Source organism: Erithacus rubecula (genome assembly GCF_903797595.1).
Source record: "Erithacus rubecula genome assembly, chromosome: 6".
NCBI lineage: Eukaryota > Metazoa > Chordata > Aves > Passeriformes > Muscicapidae > Erithacus > Erithacus rubecula.
This window is the reverse complement of record NC_136688.1, coordinates 10,265,540-10,288,303: the sequence shown is the minus strand read 5'-3', so window position 1 is coordinate 10,288,303 and position 22,764 is coordinate 10,265,540. Positions and strand designations below refer to the sequence as shown.

The window sequence follows — 22,764 nt, the reverse complement described above, 5'->3', positions numbered from 1 at the left end:
TAGTTGCTCCACAGGATTTTACACTTTAGGATGGAGAATACCAGGCCAAGGCTAAAGTGGTCAATCCAGAGGGATCCAAATCTGGGCTCAGGACCTTTTCCCAAATTTTTTGATCCTCCTTGGACCTGGCTGTATGGTCCAGCACTGTCACAGGCAGGAACTTGTGGAGTGCTGGTGGAACTGGATGGGCTTTAGGGTCACTTCCCACCCAAACCATTCCAGGATTCCATGATCCCTGTCCCTCAAGATCAGTTCTAAGAATCTGTCCTTCAGTGGAGAAGGAAACTAAGGAAGGAACTTGATGCTTTGAGTTATCCCAAGTTGAAGTCAACCTGCTGTATAAAAAGAAGGATTTTAGTGCAAACAAAGTTGAGTATAAGGGAATTTTTGGGAGTGGATGGAAATGACAGGGGTAGAAGAGGAAAATGAATGCTCTCAGTCAAGAATATATCCCAAATCTACAATTATGTTGGGTATTTGAGCCAGAATAGTGTGGAAATCTGCCCTTTGGATGCTGGGATCTTTCTGCAAGGAAGATGAATCCTAACTGGGATTTTCCAGGTTTTTTTTTTTTCCAGTGACACAGGGACAAGGCTCTGGACTTGCAAAGCAGGCTCTCATGGCCTGGGGCTATTCCCAGCTGAGTAATTCCATGGATGAGCTTTAAATTCCCTCCCAAGGCAAACCATTCCAGGATTCTGGTATTCTAAATCATAGAATCACAAAATGTGATTCTACAAATCAAATGATTTTATGAATCCATAAAAGTATGGGATGTGATTCCAGGATCCTAAAGGACAGAATCATGCATTCTAGGATTCAATATCCCAAGCTGGAAAAGGATCATCCAGTCCAATTCTGACTTAAGTGCTGGGTCTGATCTATTTTAATTAAATATTAAGGACGAACATCTAACAGGATTTAGGCTGGGCTGACACTCAGCTTCCTGGGAAAAATCCATTTTCCCTTAATTTCCTTTCCTTCCCATGCAGCTTGTGCCCGAAACGGGGGGCTGAGAGCAGGAACAAGGAGAGCAGGGAATAACAATTGTCTTAATGTGGAGAGAGAGAGAGAGAGAGAGGAGAAAAAAAAGCCTCGTTCTCTCCATCCCGAAATAATAGACCCATTACTGTCCCCAATCCTCAATCCCCCTCCTCTCCCGGGAGAAGAATTGGTCACTGCACAGCTGTGGGAGAGGGATAAATATATTTATATATCCCAGAGAATCTGCCCTTCTCAATTGGGATGTGGGGCTGGACAATCCCTCATTGTGCCCTGGCTGGCCTGCAGCAGAAAGGCCCCACAGTTTGGGGCTGGCAGGGCCCCGGTGCTCCGAGAACTCGGAACTTCATGGACATTATTCCCAGCGGGCCCTTATTTATTTGATTGGAGTCATTATGGGGTGGGGGGGGGAAGGGGGGGAGCTGGGCGTTATTGGGGATTGTGGGAACATCTGGGGAGAACAAGCCACAGCTGGGCCTTCCCCTGGAGGGGCAGGGGTTGGGGTTTGGGGTGGGATTTGGGGCTGGATTTGGTGATTTAGGGATGGATTTGGTGGCAGGGGCAGAGGTTGGGATTTGGGGTGGGATTTGGGGCTGGATTTGGTGATTTAGGGATGGATTTGGTGGCAGGGGCAGAGGTTGGGATTTGGGGCTGGATTCGGTGATTTAGGGTTGGGTTTGGTGGTTGGGGCAGAGGTTGGGGTTTGGGGTGGGATTTGGTGATTTAGGGATGGGTTTGGTGGCTGGGGCAGAGGTTGGGGTTTGGGGTGGGATTTGGGGCTGGATTTGGTGATTTAGGGATGACTTTGAATGATATAGGGATGGATTTGGATGATATAGGGATGGATTTGGTGGTAGGGGCAGAGGTTGGGATTTGGGGCTGGTTTTGGATGATTTAGGGATGGCTTTGGTGGTTGGGGCTGATTTAGGGTGATTTGAGGCTGGGTTTTGGTGGTCAGGGCTGATTTAGGGTGATTTGAGGCTGGGTTTTGGTAGTTTGCAGCTGGATTTTGATGACTCAGGGCTGAATTTGGTGTTAGGGGCCGGATTTTGGTGGTTTGCAGCTGGTTTGGGATCTTTGGGGGCTGGATTTTGGTGATTTGGAGCTGGATTTGGAGGATTTAAGGCTGGATTTGGTGGTTGAGGCTGAGTTAGGGTGATTTGGGGCTGAATTTCAGTGGTTTGCAGGTGGATTTGGGTGATTCAGGGCTAAATTTGGTGTTTAGGGATGGATTTTTGTGATTTGCAGCTCGTTTAGGGTGGTTTGGGGCTGGATTTAGGTGGTTTGCAGCTGGATTTTGATGACTTAGGGTTGAATTTCATGCTTGGGGCTGGTTTAGGGTGATTTGGGGGTAATTTAGGGTGATATGGAGCTGGATTTGGGTGACTAGAGGGCTAATTTTTGGTGGATTTAGGGCTGGATTTGGTGTTTGGGGCCAGTTTAGGCTAATTTGTGAGTGGTTTTTGATGACTTAGAGCTGGATTTGGTATTTAGGGCGATTAGGGGCTGGATTTTGGTGATTTGAGTTTGGATTTTGAGGATTTGGGGTTGTTTTGGGGTGATCTGCAGCTGGATTTTGGTGATTTCCTGGTTTTGTAATTTGTGCCTGAATTTCAGTGATTTGTGTCTTTTAAAAACCGGATTGAGGTGATTTGTGTCTGGTTTTGGAATTTCTGGGAGGATTTTGGTGGTTTGTGGTGGATTTTTTGGTGGATTTTGTGCCTCAGGGCTGATTTTATGAAAAGGTTTGCTGGTTTGTGGCTTCACTTTTGTAAATTGTGGTAGGTTCTGTGTTTTGTGGCTGGTTTTTGAGTGGATTTTGGTCATTTGTGACTGGATTTTTGATAGTTTGGGGCTCTCTTTTGGTGCCTTGTGACTTTGGGGACAGATTTTGGTGCTTTGTGGGTGTGTTCAGGGATTTCTGGACAGATTTTGGTGGTTGGTGGCTGTCTTTTTCTGGTGCCCTGTAACTTTGTTTTGTGGCAGATTTTGGTGCTTTGTGAGGGGAGCTTAGTGTTTTGCAAGGGGGTTTATTACCTCATGGACAAATTTTGGTGCTTTTTGAGGGTTTTTGGTGCCTTGTGCACAAATTTTAGTACTTTTTGGCTATTTTGTGGCCAGTTCCATAGTTTGTGCCTGGTTTTTTGTTTTGTTTTCTGATGAATTGTGGCTCCTTTTTTCTTCGTGCTTTTTGCACAGATTTTTGGTGCTTTAGTGACTGGTTTTGGGGGCTTAGGGTCTGGGTTTTGGGAGCTTAGGGGCTGCTTTTTGGGGATTTAGTGGCTGTTTTTTGGTGCTTGGGGGATGGTTTTGGGGGCTTAGGGGCTTGGTTTGGGGCTTAGGGGCTGATTTGGGGGGCATATGGGTGGTTTTGGTGCTTAGGGGCTTATTTGTGGGGCTTGGGGTCTGGTTTTTGGTGCTTTTAGGGCCTTTTTGGGGGGGCTTAGGGGCTGTTTTTTGGGGCTTTAGTAGATGATTTTTAGGGACATAGGGGTTGTTTTCTGGTGCTTTAATAGCTGCTTTTTTGGGGGACATAGGAGCTGATTTTGGGGGCTTAGGGGCTGGTTTTGGTGCTCAGAGGCTGCATTTTGGGGCTGGTTTTGGTGCTTAGGGGCTGGGTTTGGGGGCTTAGGGGCTGGTTTGGGGGCTAGTTTTGGTGCTTAGGGGCTGTTTTGGGGGGCTTATGGGTGGTTTTGGTGCTTGGAGGTTGTTTTTGGGGCTGATTTTGGGGGCTTAGGGTCTGGTTTTCGGGTTGGTTTTGGTGCTTAGGGGCTGGTTTTGGTGCTTGGGGGCTGGTTTTGGTGCTCAGAGGCTGCATTTTTGGGTTGGTTTTGGTGCTTAGGGGCTGGTTTTGGTGCTCAGAGGCTGCATTTTTGGGTTGGTTTTGGTGCTAAGGGGCTAGTTTTGGTGTTCAGGGGCTGGTTTTGGGGCTGGTTTTGGTGCTTAGGGGCTGGTTTTGGGGCTGGTTTGGTGCTCAGGGGCTGGTTTTGTGTTCAGGGGCTGTTTTTTCGCGCTCCGTGCCCGCGTTTCCAGCTCGGAGGCTCCTCCCGGCGCCTCGCGGATGTTTTTCGGCGACTTTTTGGCAACCTCGGGAGCCGGCGGCGCTGCCGAACCCCCTCGGCGGGCGGAGCAGGGAGGAGCAGCGGGCGGGGAAGGGCAGGGAAAGAGGGAAAGAGGGCAGGGAAAGAGAGAAAGAAGGGGAGGGCGGCAGGGAAAGAGGGAGGAGCGGCCGGCGCAGCCCGAGTGCGGGGCAGCGCCGGGCGGACGCCGATGGGCATCGGGCGGCAGCGCTGGGCTCGGGCACCGGCAGCACCGGCAGCACCGGGAGCCCGGCGCTGAGAGCGGGGCTCGCTCGGGGCTCGGACGGGGCTCGGACGGGCTCGGGGGTCGCGGCGGAGCCCCCCGGGCCGGGGCGATGCTGCCCTGCAGCCGCTCGGACTGAGCCGGGGCCGGCCCGTGCATGGCCCAGCCATGGAGGTGGTGGACGAGACGGAGGCTCTGCAGCGCTTCTTTGAAGGTAACCGGGGGGGCACCGCCATCCCGGGATTCCCAGCCCCGGGATTCACCGGGGATGCCCCAAAGGCAGCGCGCCCTGCAGTGGGTGGGAGGGAGGGGAGCGTGAGGCTCGTCCAGTGCCACCCCCTGCAGGGACAGCGGCCACCAGCCCAGGGTGCGCCAAGCCCCGTCCGACCTGGCCTTGGATACTTCCAGGGATGGGGCAGCCACAGTTTACCTGGGAAATCCATTCCGGGGCCTCAGCACCCTTTACACCCTTCCGGACATCCCGTCTAACCCTGTTCTCTGGCAGTGGGAAGCCATTCTCCCTTGTCCTGTCACTCCATGCCCTTTGCCAAAGTCCCTCTCCAGCTCTCCTGGCGTCCCTTTAGGCGCTGGAAGGGACTGCAAGGTCTCCCTGGAGCTTTCCCTTCTCCGGGCTAAACAATCCCAGCTCTCCCAGCCTGGCTCCATACCGTCCTAGCCTTGTCCAGCTCTGGAATGGCACAGATCCCTGTCCCAGGGCACAATCCAGGGGCAGTTCTGCATCCTGCAGTGCACGCCGTGGGTGGCAAGCTGGATATCCTGGGAATTGTGTTGTGCCGTGCGTTAGATTCCCACTGCGACCCCAGCAGGGACCTTGGAATGTCCCTCCCCATCCTCGGAGCAGGAGCAGGTTCACGGCAGTGCCTCTGCCTATGGATCCCAGGTGTTTTCTGCAGCCGGGATCCTTGTGGACACTGCATGGCTGCGGATCACTCTCCTTCCCACCAGGGTGGAAAAGTGGTCAGGAAGAGAATTTGGCCTCTGTTGGATGTAATGTGGCTGAACTGGGATGTCTTGTTGGGAGCCTGATCCCATTGTTGTTCCTGTTCCCTTCCCTGCTCTGGCCTTGGCACGCTCTGCTCTTCCTTGTGGAGTGGCTGATTCCTTCTCTTTCCCCCTCGTTGCTTTGTTCCCTCCCTTGTTTTCCAGCGGGTCGCTTGCCAGGCCAAGGTTTGGTTGCCACAGGCTGTGTCCTTTGGGATGAGCCCCTGGCATGTGGATGTGCTACTTGAGGGAATCATACCCACCCTGCATTGCCCCAACAGGTCCTGGGGTGGATCCCGATCCGTGGGTCAGCTCTGGAGCTGGGATCCCCTTTGGAGCAGTGGGATTGTGCAGTGAGCCCCAAGAGACTGGGGCAGGCCAGTGGTGTCCCTGTGGGTTCTTTGGCTGTGGAAGGATTTATCCTGGGAAGTGGGGCCAGAAGATGCTCTTGGGGGCGAGTGGAAGCTCGAGCTGCTTCCTCCTTGCTTCCCTCTCTCAGCATCCACGTGATCTCTCAGTAAGGCATCTCTTCTTCAAAGGAGAAAGCACCTCCTGTTATTTCCAGCCATGATCCCAGATTCCCAGGAGCCCCAGGATTAGTGAGGATGGGAAGCCTCACCACGAGGGCTCTTATCGGCCGCTCCCAGCCCATGTTCCCTGCAGGTTTCCAGGGTTTCCTTTGGTTTTAGGATTTCTCGTGGGCCAAACTCCTAAATCCACCTCTCCCACTTCCCATCCTGGGGCTGCTGAGCACCTCCCAGGAGCTCTGCACAGCTCTGGCTCAGCATCTCAATGTTATTTATGGACCAGCTCTGTCTCTTCAGCTGGAGACATGGAATTTCTCCCTCTCCCCAGAGCATCTTTGCTATAATGTGGAGATTTCTTTATTTTCTTTATTTTCCCTGTTCTTTCTGGGTGCTGGGGGTTATCCAGCTCGAGCAAGATGACTCCAAGAGATCCCTGACACCCTCAGCTATCCTGGGATTCTTTCTCTCTGATTTCCTCTTTTCTTTCTTTTTTTCTCCCTTTTCTTCCCTTTTTCCTCCTCCTTTTTCCCTTTTTTCCTCCTCATTTCTCCTTCTTTCTTTTTCTCTTGAACCAAAACCATCCTGTCCCTCTAAAAATCCAGGATCAAGGAATCTGTGCCTGAAGGATATTTCTTACCCTCAGCTATAAAAGCCTTCTTAAAATCTCTCTGAGCCAAATATTCCATGGAGCACAACTTTGTTTGGGCAGCTCAATCCTTTTCCCGCTGTTATTCCAGAGCATCTGTTTTGACACAGAGCTGGAGGGGGAGAAGGGAAGAGAAGAAAGTTTTACCACTAGGAATTGCTGCTCAGTTTTTTTCCTCTTGTGCCTGGTTTAATTGTGGTGCTCCAAGGAATTCTGAGGCCAAACTGATCCTCTGGTTTTTCTGGGAGTGAAGGTCAGGGCCTTAAATCACGGCATCGAGTTGGATTTACTCTGGAATCTGGCCCTCCTGAGGAATTAATGGTTTTTGGATGTGGTAAACAATAGATCTGTTAGAATTTAATGATTTACAGGAATAAATTAATTATCCCATCACTCCTTTAAAATTTATCACTGAATTCCCATCATGAGGAAATAATTTTCCAACCTATTTTTCTCTTGGAGTGAACCATTTTCTTCTTCTCACGGATCATCCCATCCCTGAAGAGATTTCTTCCTGCAGACTGAGAACCCTGGGATAATTTGGGAATCCTCATTCCTTTGCTTGACTCTGATTTTCCCAGGATCTGAGCTTGCTGTAAGCAATCACAGAAAATTTAAGAGGAATCCCTGAGCCCTTGGTATTTCTCAGTGTCAGACAAGGATTAACTGGGCTCCTCATGGAGGTGTTGGGAGTGGGGGCTGTGCTGGTGGAGCTGGGGAAAACTCAGTGCCTGTGGTCATTCCAAATCCTGGAATTTGGTTGGTCCCATCTTCAGAGCCAGGCTTGTTTTGGGAAGCAAGGGCTCCCAAAATCTCAGGTCTAGTTGGTGCCTCCAGTTTCCTCAGCTGTAAGAGGTGGACCTGGATTTTCCTAAATTTTCCTTGGTGTTTGCTTGGGCAGGATTTCTTTATTTTCCCTGGGTATCCTTGTTTTCCTGGATATCCTTATTTCCTTGTGTATTTTTTTCCCCCTGGGTATCCTGTTTTCCTGGATATATTTATTTCCATGGATGTCTTTGTTTTCCTGGGTACCCTTTGTTCTGAGTGTCCTTATATCCCTAGATATCCTTGTTTTCCTGGATATATTTACTTCCATGGATATTCTTGTTTCCCTGGGTGTCATTGTTTTCCCAGATATCCTTATATCCCTGGAATATGGCTGTCTGCCCTTTGAGGGTGAGATCTGAGGCATGTAATGATGGAGAAGCAGAAAAATGTTGGGAAAGATCCCAGACTTTGCTGTGGTATCTGTTCTGGGATGGGCTAGGGAAAAGATGTATTGGGAATAACTTCACACTTTCCTGGGATGAAGATGTTGGGAATGCAATCCTGCCTTTTATTGAGTGTCCTCAAGCTGGGCTTCTCCTGTGTTAGGAAGATTTTTGCTGTCCTCAGGCACATGGTGGAATTTTTGAGATTGTCCTGTGCGGGGCCAGGAGTTGGACTTGGATGGTCCTCGTGGATCATCCCTTCCCAAACTCTGATCCATGTATTTGGAGGTGCCCAGGACCATCCTGCTGAGAAGAGCTCAGGCAGAAATCCTGGAGCAGTGAGCGTGGGATGCCAGGGGAGTCTGGCAGGGGAGGGAAAGGAGATTTCCATGGGTTTGGGGAGTGTTCCTGGAGCGTTTGTGTTTGGATTCAAAGGAAAAGGAGGGAGTTGACAGCGTCTGACCCTTGGCTGGCATCCTGCTCCCAACCTTTCCCTTGCTCCCGCCCGCCCCTGCCTCAGGGAAAGGCTTACGCCACGGCTCAGCTATTTGGGATCCCTCTCCCGGCTAATTTACGAGATAAGGGCTTGGGGAAGAATGTGCAGCGGGAAAGGGAAAGATGTGCGGAGCGGGGCGGGGGCTGGGAGCGGGAATTCGGGAAAGGAACAGAGGAAGGAGAGCGAGCGCTGGAAGTCGAGCAGGTTTGGGGTCGAGGTGGAGCTGGGAAGGACAAGAGTTGGTTCAGCAGAAGGGGAAGATTTCCATGAAGGTTTTCCAGCAGTTCCACAGGTTTTCATGGAGTGCAAGTGGCTGGAATGGTGGGAATATTGTCTGTGGAGCAGCCGTGTGTGCACAGGAATCTCTGAGCTTGTGTGACAGGAGTGGATGGTTTTGCCTATGGGAGTGTTTGGATATGTGTGGTCATGGAATCCTGGAATGGTTTGGGTGGGAAGGGACCTCAAGAATCATCCACTTCTTCCACTATTCCGGGTTGCTCCAATCCCCATCCACCCTTGGACATTCCAGGGATGGGGCAGCCACAGCTTCTCTAGGAAATCCATTCCAGAGCCTCACCGCCCTCCCAGGGAGGGATTTCTTCCCAATAACCCATCTAAACCCTCTCTCTGTCTCCACAACTTCTCTGGACAGCCTGTTCCTGTATTCCTGGCGTTGCTAACACTTCTGGTGATTTTGATTGTGGAGCACTTGGTGACTGTGAGGAGTAAGTGTCTCCCTGCAGAAAAAGATCTGGAGCATTTCCCTGTTTTCCTTGGATGAAGGAATATAGAATACTGGAGCTGAGGCAGTGAGGTCATGCTGGGACAGCTGGGATTGCCCCTTGTCCCCCATGCTGGGCCATAAGGGGAATTTGGTGGTGGTGGGAATGAGTGGGGAAGGAATTTGCTGGTCAGAATCCTGCTGGTGTAAGCCAGTGAGAGTCCAGGGACTGCTCCTAGGTCTTCCTGATGCTTTGGGATGTCCTGAGGCTGCAAGCTGGGAGCAGAAAGAGCAGGAGGACAGTGGAACCTGAGGGGGTCTGTCCTGGTGTCCTGGGCTGGACACAGAAATGCAACCACACGGATCAGCACATCACTTTTCATGGAATTCCTTTTAAAAATGGCTCTTCTGGCGCTTCCTGCTCACTCATCACCCACTGCCTGCCCCCAGATCCATCTCTGGGGTGTGATGATGGAGAGAGCCTTTCCCACACGGGGCTGCTGGGGCAGGGGGAGAGCTTTCCTTGGAAAAGCCCGGCTCGATCCCCGGCTGCGGGAGGAGCGGCGTGGGGCCGGGGTGGCGCCCCAGGTGACAGTCACTGCAGGGCCGGGCTGGCCCCTGGGAAGGTAAGAGGCTTTTCCCGGGGCTCTCTGGGAGCCGGGAGTCAGCCCGTGCCGGAATGGGCCCGGGGAAGCTGGTACAGCACAAACACATGACCATCCCCGCGGGTAATCCCCTCGCCGTCCCAAATCCCAGCCCGGAGCCCCGGCCGCCTCCCCGGCCCTCCCACTCTTCCCGGAGGGAATAGAAAACCCAGCAGGCAGCAGCAGCAGCCCTGGCAGCTGCAGGAGCTGAGCTCAGGGAATGATGACACAGGGAGAGAGCAGGGATTCAGCGGGAGCTTGACATCGGCTCTCACCATGCTCAGGATGCGCTGGATCCGAGCAGGTAACGGCACGGACCCCCCCCGCCCTCCCGTGGCTTGCCTTGCTTTCCCCTCTGCCTCTCCATCTCTCTTCCCAGTGGGACTGTTCCCTGGTTCTCCTCTCTCTTCCCTCTGTTTGAAGTTTCCCTGCCCACCTGGCTTGGTCAGCCCTCAACAGGAGCAGGTGGCATGAGGATGCTGCTGATTTCAGATTTTATCCCAGGGCCTGAGCAGAGCAGGAAAGAGACGAAAACATTCCCTTGAGCTCATCACCACACCCTGGTGGCATTCCTGGACACTGGGGGAAAGCTGCCACATCCATCCCAGTAGGAGATTCCTGGAATCTCTTCAGCCAAAGGACTCATCCCAAGGGAAAGGCTGGTGCCAAACACTTCCACTTCTGGCATGGTCTTGTGATGGTTGTGCTGGTGCTTCTCCCTCCCATTTCCCCAAAACTCCATTATCCTGGACCCCAGGACTTCTTTATCCTGGGAAAAGGGCAAGAGACATCCAGGTGGAGTGAGGTCAGAGAGCTGTTCACGAGAAGGTGGATCCATAGAGCCTGATAAAGGACAGGTTGGGATTTGGAAAGGCGATGTCAGCACGAGGCTCGTGCAGAGGAACTTTGCCTGTGTCCTGAGGAATGCCCTTTCCATAGGCTGTTGCCCTGGGAGCAATGCCCAGACACAGACAGGGAGAAGCTTCAGGAAGAGGTGGAGGTTGGGTTGGATTAGAGGGAGCCGTGCTGGAGGTGTGACCAGGATGGAAAAGGTGACACAGAGATCTGGCTGAGCCAGTGCGTGGACTGGGGTGTGGAAGCACTGCTGCATGCAGGGATATGGGAAAGGATCCTGGTCAAGGAGGAGCCTTGGGATGCTGGATGGACAGGTTTCACTGTGCTTCCTCACCCTTCGAGGACAGAGTCATCCCAGCTGCCAGAAAGAGAGAGTAAATTGGCTCCCAGGCATGGTTATTTCAAAAAAAGAGATAGGATCCTGCTCTGCTTTCCCTCTTCTGGGGAGGAGCCTTATGGATTCCTCCTGGTGGGAATGACTGGAGTGATCTGGTGGTGAGGGTGGTGGAACAGGTTGCCCAGAGACACTGTGGCTGCCCCATCCCTGGAAGTGTCTAAGGCCAGGTTGGATGGGGCTTGGAGCAACCCTGAGGTAGTGGAAGGTGCCCGTGGCAGAGTGGATGATCCTTCCAGTTGCTTCCAACCCAGGCTATTCCAGGACTCCATGATGCAGAGCTGGAAGCTGTGCTAGTAAGGTGCAGGTGCACCCATGGGCACTTCCCAGCCCATGCCTTGGCATCCCTCTCATATATCCCAACCTGGGAATGGTGTTGCCCCAGCACAGCTTTGCCACCCTTGCTGGGGAACCCTCCTGCCTCTTCCCAGTGGTGTTGCTGATTGGACTTTGCACTCTCAGATAAGAATCCCGGGACACTGAATGTGCCTGAGGAATGATTAACCAGCATGTGCCGTGCCAGAGGACAAGGGAGCAGCTGTGGCTGGAGACACAAACAGGAATGGTCTCATGGCTTTCAGGGCCAAGCCAGTGCTTTCTGGGTGCTCCAGCATCATTCAGGAGAAGCAAACCTCAGCATGGGGCATTCCAGAGGGATACCAGGACTAGGGATGGACAGACAGGGATGAGACAGTAGCAGAGAGCTGGGGAGGTGTCCTGCTGCTGTGGAGGTAGATGGCAGCTCTGAGAAGTGGAAGGTGGATTGATCCCTGGTAGTGTCCAAGACCAGGCTGAACAGGACTTGGAGCAACCTGGGCTAGTGGAAGGTGTCCCTGCCCTTGGCAGGGAATGGATCTAGGATGAGCCTTAAGGTCCCATCCAACTCAAACTGCTCCAGGATTGTATGATTGGACACCATGCTTGGCTGTCACTTACATTTTCCTTGCTTACCCAACACACCCTCCTTCTCCCTGTTCCTCCTGCACAGCAGGACATGTACTCATGGAATTCTTTGGGTTGGAAGGGGCATTAAAGATCCACCCCATCCATGGCATCTTCTCCCTGATCTGATGGTGCAGCCCAGGATCCTGCACTCCAGGCCAGCTTCCAGAGGCACCTGGAGTGCATTTAAGGCACATTTGAAGGAAAAGCCTCCTTCCCGAGGGAAAATGTAACATGACACTCAGGGTCCACCACTTATCTCACTGAACTTTGGTTGCTTTGGGGCTGTTACTCCAAACAGGGAGAGGGAAAGGTGGGAAGAGTGGCCAGACCTGGCTGCAAACGGAGCAGACAGAATTCTTGTGGAATTTCCTGTCCACAAATGTTCCCAAGTGTGAACACTTGTGTATTTCCCTGGTTTTTGGGGTGGTGGGGAGGAGAACTGGTTGGAAAAGCCAAGGCTGGAGTTTTAAACAGCCTCAAAGTGCTTGGATCCAGCCTGGGTGTAAAAACCAGGCATTAAAGGAATTTTTGCTGGGATTAATTTGATTTTTCCTGTTTTTTTCCATAGGGTCTTTGGTATCACCCCAACTTTGCCATAGAGTGGCAGATTGTTCTGGTTTTCCTACCCAAGTAGTTTGGTGGGGAGGAGACAGTGCAGGGGGCGTGGGATGGGCATGGAACAGGATTTTTGGAAGACTCGGGTGGGATTTCCACAGATCTGGAGGTTTCATTCATTGATTTCTAGAATCCTGGAATGGTTTAGGTTGGAAGGGACCTTAAATCCCATCTTGTTCCATGGGCAGGGACACCTTCCACTATCCCAGGTTGTTTCAAGTCCCATCCAACCTGGCCTTGAACGCTTCCAGGGGTTGGGGCATTCACATCGTTTATGGCTTTCACTCCTGAGTGCCAATTGCTCGAAATCCACACAAACAGGAAAGCAAACGTCCTATCAGCCTCCTGGATCTTGGCTTATCTCCTGTGTTATGACAAGCCAGGGTTTATGGACATTGATTCATGGAAGCACTGAAAAGGACGCTTTGACTTTATTGGGAATGAAACACCTGCTTAAGTAAAGGAAGGCCTGGAAAACTGAGCCTTGTAAGGGCCATCAAACCTTTTTACGGTTGGCTGCTTGCTGATAATGCTGTCAGTGCCCCTCTCCTGAACAGACATGGAGTTTTCCCAGATCAGATCCCATCCATCCCAAAATCTGAGAAGTTCTGGGCAGGGGGGAATCCTACCTGTCCATGTCGCCTCTGTTCTCTCTTGCTTTTATTCAGTTTTTGGGAAGAGGTATTGGAATGGAGAGGTTGATGTGTAGGGAAGGCCAAGCCTGGGCTGAACAGGGCTTGGAGTAACCTGGACTAGTGGAAAGTGTCCCTGCTCATGGAAAAGGTGGGACTGGATGATACTTAAGGTCTCTTCCAACCCAACACGTGCTGGGTGATAGATGATATTCCAAAGCTCACCTCACGGTGTTGAGGAGCCAGAGGGATACAGGGAACAGCCCTGTGAGGACCTGCAGGCTGGAAACAGCTTTCACAGCCTGGGATGAGGAGTTTGGATGCTGGAAGTTGTGTTGGTGTTCTCAGGAAGAGGAGCTGGACAAACTCAACCCAGTCCAACAGGAATGCCAAGGTAGGGACCTTTCCTACCTTGCTGGTTTTTCAGCACACGTAGTGGGGCTCTGGACATCCATAGTGCATGGATGCAACAGGTCAGGATTGATCACTGAGAGGGATTTTTACAGGATTTCCAACCTGTAAAAAGCTGGGTTTAAGCTGGAAAGCCCTGCAGGATCATGGAGTCAAACCATTTCCCATTCCCATGTCATTAAGGTGTTTTTACCTCGTTGCTGGTTGTGTTGCAGCAGGGATTAGCTCTGAAGGCTTTTTCCCACTGCCACAGAGAGTTTATCCATGAGATTGAGGTCACCATCCCAGTTTTGCCAGGAGAAAAGGGCTTTGCCATCTCTTGCTTTCTTGTATCTGTATAATCCCTTGCAGAGGCCATGGAACAGAAACAAGGGGCCAGGAATCTTGGGAGTTTCTTTACCCTGTTTGAGCAGAGATACTGGAATTATGGAATTATTTAGGTTGGAAAATCCTCCTGGGATCATCCAGTCCAACCATTCCCCTGGCACTACCAAGACTATGCCATGTCCCCAAGTGCAACATCCACACAGATTTTAAATCCCTTCAGGGATGGGAACTCAACCAGTGGAGCCTGTTCCCGTGCTTTACAACCCTTTCCATGAAGGAATTTTCCCTAATATCCAACCTAAACCTCCCCTGGTGCAATTTGCATTTCCTTTTGTCCTGTCCCTTGTTCCTTGGAGCAGAGCCTGAGCCCCCAAACCTGGCTACTGTCAGGGAGCTGTGGAGACCAAGAAGGTCCCCCTGGAATGTTCTTGATCCCGGTCCCATCCTGGGGGTCTCTGCTAGGAAAACCCTTGTGCCTGGTGTTTAATTTGGAGACGACTCATTCCCACCTTCCCAAGGTGCCTCCTGATCCTCTCCTCCCCATGGCACATCTTCAAGCAGCCTGCCAGGACCCTTCCCTGTGGATTTGGGCCTCTCCAGCCAGCCCAGGGCTTTGAAGTGATCCTGGGAACACCCAGGGAGTGCGTGGGATGGACGGGATCCAAGCAGCACGTTTGGTATCTTGGCTGTATTGTCTGGGAAGTGTTTGCTAAATCCCTGGAGCAGGAAATATGTTCCAGGATGGCTCTGAGTTGGTCAGAAAAGGCAAACATGGGGTTTTTTTTTAAAGAAAAGAAACCTCAGTTCACTGTGGAAAGTGGATGTGGGAATAGCCAGCATGGCAGTAATCCCTAGGGAATTTTGGGGTTTCAATAATGAGTTCAGTTGCGTCGAATCCTGGAATGGTTTGGAAGGGGCCTTAAAGACCATCCAGTTCCACCCCCTTCCGTGGGATCATGGGGACAGAAATGATCTGACAGAAATGGCAAGCCCTGGTCTTGTTCCCATTTTATTGGTTATGTTAGATCCTGGGAAGAGTGGGATCCTCCATGTGCCATATGGCTGAGGAAGCTTTTGACACCCCTTGTGATTTTCTTGGGAGACATCCCTGGAGCAAACGTCCCAGCTGTGTGAGCAGCAGTAAAACCCCTGTCACCCAATGCTCCTCCTTGTGAGAGATCTGTGGTGGTTGCACAAAACTTGGGATGGCCCTTCCCAAGCCCTGGAAAAAATCCCATCTAGATAAATGGCTCTGCTTTTTCCTCCCAGTCTCCTCTGGAGATTGTCCAGCCTGGACAGACCTTGGTGCCTCCCAGCTGGAAGGGAGGGAATGATGTGTCTGATCTGGACACGGTGTTCCTGGCGATGCTTGGCTGCCTCTGCTCCTGTGTCCTGGTTCTGTTCCATTCTTCATCTCCCTCCCTAAGGATTGTTTTGTGCTGGGGTGGTTTCCAGGAGAGGCAACACCTCTCCAAATCCTGAGTTATCCCGAGTTCCCTGTGTGTGTGGTGTGGATGTCTTAGAATTGGGCTGATAGTAGCTCATCCTGGGTCTCCAGATTCCCTAAGAGCCTTTCCAGAGCCACAGTGCTACCCTGCAGCGAGGTCAGTGTCCAGGGACCACATCCCTGGCTTCTTTCCTTGGAAGTAGAAGAACAACGGGATCACAGCTCAGGATCTGCCATCAACTTTGTCAGCTTCTTGTGCTTCCCTGAGTATTCCCTCTCCTGGTCATTGCTGAGCATGGGAAAGCTCTGGGCAGCTGGATCAAGTCTCTTCTTGGTGCTGGTACGTAGCTGCTAATTATATTACTCATTTTTTATCCCTTCTGGCAATAATTCACTCTGAGGGAATGGTGTGGGATATGGACCTTCACCACCATGGCACTGTCCAGGAGCTCGTCCACGTTGTGCAATCCTATGGAAAATGTCCCTCCTGTCCCTCCAAAGTTGCAATCTGGATTAAACAAGGTCAGGTGAGGCAGCTCAGCAGAAGGGACCCTCAGGAGCTTTTCCCCATCCCCGTTGTCCCCAAGGATGAGGCCCCGGTGCCGGATGAAGTGGCCTCCTCCAGTCCTGTTGTCCCTGCTGCAGTACCCTCATCCCGGGCAGGGAGATAAAGGCGTTGTCTCCAAACAAACAGGGCAATGTGCCCCCCTGGGCAGGCACCTTGGAGCCTCCCAAATGGAGCCGCTGTTCCTGCCCTCGGAGAGCATGAATGGACAAGCGCGGCATTGACGGCCGCGGGGACAGGGACAAACGCGCCTCTGTGTCCCCTCTCACACCTTCCCCTCCTCCTCCTCGGCCCCCCTTCTCCCAGGACAATGGCTCCATCCATGCCAAGGTTCACAGCTGGCAAGGGCGGGGGAAAGGCCAGGACAAGGGTGGGGAGCTGCCAGGAGAAAGGGCTGCAGGAGGGAGAACGGCTCTGGTGAGGGGAGATGGGGAAATTCCAGGAGAGAAGGTGCTCTGGAAAGTTTGGGAGGGACGATCATCCTGTCTGCCTCCCTTTCCTGCTGAGCTTCCCAAGGAACATGTCTATGGCCTGCCATGGCACAGCAGGATAATTTCCTCTGGCTCCTCACACTTCCTGTGCCTTGGGATGTCTCCCACCAACACATTGTCCTCTTGGGAGTGGGGGATGGAGGGTGTTATCTCCTTATCCCTGAGTTTGGGGTGTTTCCCAGGTCCTTGTCCACCTCATCCAAAGGTGCTTTTGCCTAATACATTAATCTGTGGGTGTAAGCTAAGGAGTTGTGGGATTGTGTAGGAGCAGAGAGAGCTCTCTAGGGACCTGGGAGATTCTGCTGCCTCTGGACACTGGATATTCAGGGAATCCTGGAATGGTTTGGGTTGGAAAGCACCTTTAGGATCATCCCATTTCAACTCCCTGCCATGGGTTTGGTTGTACTTCCCACCAGGCCAGGTCATTATTCCAAGTGTTTTGCAGCTGGAGCTGGCTCACTGTTACCCAGGCTGTTGCTCCTGAGTCTTCCTGGACACCCTGGAAATGCTCTTTTCTCCCTGAGTCTGGGGGTTTGGCTGAATCCCCCTGTTCTGTATCCCTGCCCCTGATCACTGCTTTCCCTGCATCCTGCCCTGCTTGACATGGGATAGTTTGTTGAGGAATGCAGAGGTGTTGGATTTGGGAGCAGGGATGTTGGCTGGGAGCTCAGCAAGAACTCCCAGGAAGGAGGAAGGAGGGGTCAGGTATGGGTGGGCTGGGAACAATCCTGATCCCTCCATTAGGCAGAGTGTGTCTGTTCCAAGCCCATATCCATTGCTCTGTTGGTCAGTTCATTTTAATTCCATGACAACCAAGTCCTCATGAACCCCCATATCCTTACCCCTCAGCTTGGTTTTTCCTTGGGATCTTATCCCACAAGTCCCAGAGCTCATCCTTGGCTGTGTTTTTGGTCTGGAATTAGTGGGAATTCACACTTTGTGTTTTTTTGCTCTGGTAGGAAGGGGGTATGCAGGAGCTGCCCCTTAACTTTGGAAGGACAGGGCTGTCCCTAGGGATGGCCTGGCTAGGGAATGTTCCCAGGATAGGACAAGGGGGTGGATGAACCTCAGCATCACCTGGGACAGTCCCACCTTTTGTGATGGGAGGGATGTGGGCCATGCTGGGATGTGTAGGGACAAGAGGTGTCCTAATCCAAGGGAAACTGTTTAAGGATGATATTGCTGGGGGGAGCAAAGGATGACAGTACTGGGATGAGGAGGGGCTGTGGTTCAGAGAAAAGCCTGGGATGCCCTGGAAATGCCTTGGACAGCCGGGACTTTGCTCTGGGGTGGTCTTTGGGAAGCTGTGGGAGCGCTGGCTTCATGTCCCACTCTGAAGCCTCTTTTGGGGGCTGGTTATCATCCCAGTCAGGTAATAAAGAGCATTAATTAAGCAGGAATGCTGAGCCAGGGGCTCCTCCAGGGTCACCGGAGGGGATGGAAGCAGCCCAGGGTTGGGCACACGGGGCCAGAGGGACATCATCCCGCTGTTCCTTAGGGAACCAGCTGTGCCCAGGCGTGCAGCCCAATCTCTGGGTTTGCTGGGGTGGCAGGCATGGGAGGGATGCTCTTCCCAGCTGGAGCAGCTTCAGGGTGGGAAGAGCCGCGAAGCCGAGCGCTGGCCCCGCGGCTCCCCGGGCTTAGGCGGTGTTTGGTTTGTTTGCCACGGGCCGGATTCCTGGTGCTCGCGGCCAGGCCGGCAGCCAATCCCCCCGGGCCGAAGGATAAACACGGCACAGGGAGCAGGGGGTGAGGAGCGGCGCGGGGCCCCGGGAATGTGCCGATGCTGCAGCCTGGCCCGAGGATTGCACAACCCTCGGACACGGGGATGTGCCGGGGATGTGCCGGGGCTCTCGGCCTCGCCAGGCACTGTGGCGTCCTGCTGTGAGGAATCCATCCTCATCCTCATCCCACTGCTGCTCCAGCACCTTGTGGAGGACCTTTAGGAGAGGGACCACATGGAACCAGAAGCTCCTGGGCTCTCCTCATCCTATTCCACCCTGCCCCAGTATGGATATTTTATCACCTCCCAGGCTGCTCCATGCCTCAGTTTTCACTGAAAATTCTCCCATACGTGGCTCCGATGGCATGGGAAGCTCTGGGCTTGGCACAGCCTCTTCTCCTCCTCCTTCTCCTCCTCCCCAGTGTCCCCCCACCCCTGGCTGATGTTCCCCAGCCCCTGCGGAGCGCTGACCTCGTCGTCATCTCCAGCTTCCCACATCTGGTTCGTGTTAGCGCATCCCGGGATGAAGTTCTCCAGCTCTCTCCCTTCCTCCCACCCCCAGGTGACCCAGGCAGGATTAGGGGTGATTTGAAGACAGGCAACAGAGTAGAAATTGAAGAGGGAGGGGAGACTGTTATAAATAGAAATTCCATAAACTTCTCAGCCTATCACTCCAGGAAAATTCCGGGTTAAATCCCTCAGACCTGTAAATATGACAGTTCACGGAGTATAACTCCGTTAACTCTTTCCAAGCCCAATGGCCCCGTGCCCACCTCTGGGAGCACCCAAAACTGGGATAAGGAGCTGGGAAGGTGCCACCAGGAGGGATGAGCCGGTTGGAGCAGGGGCAGGGAGGAGGCAGCAGGGTGGGAAGCACCTCCTTTGGGATGTGGAGCATGTTTGGAAGTTTGGGGAAGGCAGAGAAAACCAGTCCAAACATTGGGATTCCTGACATTCTCACACGTCCGGGGGCCTCAGCCCGCCCGGCTCCGCTCACGAGGAGGGTGCTGAGGGTTTTAACTTCTTGTTCTTCAGGCAGAGGTTGGGGTTTTTTGGGATCACCACAGCTCTTTTCCCAGAGAAGGGTTGGGAAGTGGAGCTATGACATGGTGGGAAAGCAGGGTAGCAGTGCCAGGGACAGGAGGAGGACGGGATGTAGGGACCTGGCAGGTTTGGGATGGATGAGCTCAGTGCTTCCCTGGGCTCCTCCATCTTTCTTTCCTGGGATGAGATGTGGGAGCCTGTCCCGTGCAGAACCATGTGGGTGTTGAGTTTCCCTCCCTGGTGGCTTCCTACTAATCCCCACTTGGGAGGGGGAGGGAATGCCGGTGCCGATGGGATCTCGTGACTGTGGAGCAGCATTAGCTTTTAATTAATCACCTAAGCTGCCTTTGGTAAGAGCCTGGCTGCATGGAAGCTCCAGGCAGTGGGGCATTCCTTGTCCCTGCCCTGATATCCCTGGGTTTGTGCAAATCCCACTGTCCTGGAGCAGAGGAAGGTGATTTCTGGTGGGCAGCCACATCTCCCCTCAGCCCTGATGCTCCTCTCACGTCACCAGGCTTATCTCGCCCTCCTCAAGGTGACTTCAGGGGAGCAGAGGAGTCCTGGAATGGTTTGAGTTGGAAGGACCCTAAAGCTCATCCTGTTCCACCCTCTTGCCGTGGGCAGGGACACCTTCCACTATTCCAGGTTGCTCCAAGCCCCATCCAGCCTGGCCTGGAACACTTCCAGGGATGGGGCAGTCACAGCTTCTCTGGGCAGCCTGTGCCAGGGCCTCAGCACCCTCAGAAAATAGGGAAGCACAGCATCCTACTGTCTGTAGAGGGCTTCTCATCCTTCCTGGAATGTTCCTGGGCTCCTCTTCCGCCATGGAGGAGCTCCTGGAGTTCGGAGGTGTGAGGAAACCTGCTGGGCTTGGACTTTTCTTGGACGGGCTGAGTCACAAAAATTGGCCAAGGACCCTTTTTTGCCCTTTGGGTGTGGATCCCAATGCCAAAACTTGGGATGAAGACAAGTTTTCTGATGGCCTTTGGGGTGGGTGTTTGCCAAAGGCATCCTGTGATTTATAGCCCAGGATTTTTTTGGTTTAGAGGGAGGCAACAAAGCATGGGGAGGATCCCCACCCTCCTGGAGTGCTTATCCCTGGCAGGAGGTTTTGGGGATGTTATGGGATCATGGCAAGGGCTTGAAGAGATGTGTTTGTGGTGAAGTGTTGGGAGCAGGCTATGGCAGAGATCCCTAGGGATGAGTGAGGGACACAGGGATGGCCATCAGTGAGCTCACATAGCTCTGAGATCAAGAGGGTGAAGCTGCCACATCCCAGGAACTTTGGGACAGGATGTGGCTGTCCCAGTGGAGGGACAGAAGCCACCCCTGTGCTCCCCTGGGATCTGCAACTCCATACTGGAGGTGCTGGCACAGCTGGAGATCCCAGAGGCTCTGCCTGCTCCATCCTCTCCTCACCTCAGTGCTCACCTGGCAGCAGCACTGTGTGTCCCTGCTCCAGATGGATCCCATGGCACATGGAAGAACACCTCACCCTGTCCCCCAGCTCCCTGGGCTCTGCCATGGAGATGTCCCAAAAACAAACAGTTACTGGGATTCTCCCCCCTCTGCAGCCAGGGTTTCTAAAGCAGAGATCCCTGCATGTACACACGCCCTGTCCTCTTGGCAGAATTCCTAGCTGGATTTATTTCTGCCGATTTGCCTGTCTTGGTATGAAGGGGATTTGCAGAGGGAGAGCTGCAATTGGCCGGGTGGGCTGGAGCCCCCCGGGCCGCCCCTTGCGGATCAGCGCTGACCTTTCCCGGGAGCCGGGGGGATCCAGGGCTCAGGGGCTTCTCCTGGGCTTTCACGTGGGGCCTTTCAGGATGGGCTTTCACTGACTTCCCTGTCGGAGCGGGGGGAGTTGGATCTTCTCTTCCACTTTCTCGGCAGTGCCTCCGGCCCTGGCAGCCTCCGGACTCCCACCTGGAAGAGACAGATAAAGGAAGGATTTTCTGTCAACAAAACCCTGCCCAGCTTCCCTGGAACAGGGCAGGGAAGCGAGGAGGAGCCCTCCAGAGAGAGGACAGGGAAATCCACTGCCTGCAGTGGAGCAGAGAGAGGGAGGAAGGTCCGGAGCTGATCCAGAGTTGTGGTGGAGAAATTCCAGTGTGTTCTGTAAAGGGTGTAAAGGGAATCATAAAATGTCCTGAGTTGGAAGGGATCCCAAAGGATCTGGTCCCCACCATGTGTTTGTGTCCCCACCCTTGCTTGTCCCACATGCCCTCTCTCCTGGGATGAGGCTTTACACTAGGATACAGTGGATATGGCAGCTGGCAATCCCCAGGGATCTGCTGATCTAGTGAGTCATCCCTGCCCATGGCAGGGGCTTGGAATGCGATGATCTTTAAGGTCCCTTCCAACCCATTCCTTGATTCCATGACTCTCAGATCAGTTCCTTGACTGCCCAAGGGTCTGGTGGTGTTTCCAAGGCCCTTTCCTGTCCTTCTCCTGGCTCATGCTTCCACCTCCTCTCCCCTCCAGGCCACGACATTAATGGAGCTCTGGAACCATCCAACATCGACACCAGCATCCTGGAAGAGTACATCAGCAAGGAAGACTCTCCAGAGATGTAAGTGCTTCCCTTGCAAGGCAGCAGGAGCAGAGTTCTTGTGATTTTCCATGGAGAGATCACAGAATCCTGGAAAGGTTTGGGTGGGAAGGAACCTTAAAGCTCATCCAGTTCCACCCCTGCCATGGGCAGGACACCTTCCACTATCCCAGGTTGCTCCAAGCCCTGCCCAGCCTGTCCTGGAAAACTTTCAGGGATGGGGTAGCCACAGCTCCTCTGGAAACCTGTTTAGCAGTTTCCATCCCTGAAATTTGAGGAATCATTTAGTAATAATTTCTGCCCTTCCAGAGTCTTCCTGGATTGCTCTTTGTTCCTTTATCATTCCCAGCCCTTTCTCCTCTCTCTTCCTGGCTTCTTACCTTCAAATTTTCCCAGTTTTTTTGTTATCTCTCTTTATCTCCCCAAGGGCATCATGAACACTTTTCCTTAATCTGAGCTCAAATTAAATCCCCAGGACTACATAAGTGTGGAGAAGGGAAGGATCTCCCTTCTCTGGAAGGGAGTAGATCTGGAGAGCACCAAGGGAATTGGGGAGCAGGGTCTTTGGCATAGTCTGTAAATCTGGAGCACGGCTGGCTACACATTCCTTGAGGTTGCTCTCCTGGGCACTTCAAAACTTCCTGGGTGGATTTTGGGCTCTTCCATCAGTCCCACTGAACCTGTTCCCCTGACGTTTTCTCCCTCAGCTGCTTCCCTGAGATCCCAGCTCCCGCCAGCTACGCTCACCCCCAGCCCTGCAGCTCGGCCGGCGCCCCCGTCCCCGCCGCCAGCTCGGTCAGCAGCGTGAGCAATCCCTCTGCTGGAGCTGCCCTGCACCTCCCTGCTGCCAGCAGCCAGCTCCCCGTGCGCCATGCTCCCCTCCTGGCCAGCCCCTACGGAGCTCACCTCAACTGCAACAACAACAACGGCATGCTGGTGCCCAAGGGCTTCCTGGGCGGCCACTGCCTGAGCAGCGTGGTGCCTCCAATCAAATCAGAGCCCAAGGCCCCCTATGCACCTGGGTGAGTGGGAGTGGGGTGGTGGGATAAGGCTGGGTGCTGGGATGGAGGTTCCTGCAGGCTGGGGACAGCTGGAGGGTCCCACAGAGCAGTGAGAGGTGGCAGCGTTGCTCTGTGGTAAGTCCTTGGTTCTGGACAAGTGGAGTTCCTGAAGCTTCCCAAAAGATTTTTTTGGGAGCATCCCCCATGCCAT

At 53.2% G+C, this 22,764-nt stretch overlaps 1 protein-coding gene across 5 annotated transcripts in view; it reads left to right on the top strand.

The window, feature by feature from the left end:
* The first annotated feature begins 4,375 nt into the window (after nt 1-4,375).
* Nucleotides 4,376-22,764, top strand: part of MYRF (myelin regulatory factor) — a 43,378-nt gene continuing 24,989 nt past the window's right edge. For all 5 annotated transcript variants that reach the window (XM_079309391.1, XM_079309388.1, XM_079309390.1 and 2 more), the window contains exons 1-3: nt 4,376-4,519; nt 21,486-21,573; nt 22,260-22,574. In XM_079309391.1, coding sequence (XP_079165517.1) covers nt 4,474-4,519; nt 21,486-21,573; nt 22,260-22,574 — 449 coding nt within the window. In that variant the 5' untranslated portion in view covers nt 4,376-4,473. The remainder of the gene's footprint in view (nt 4,520-21,485; nt 21,574-22,259; nt 22,575-22,764) is intronic.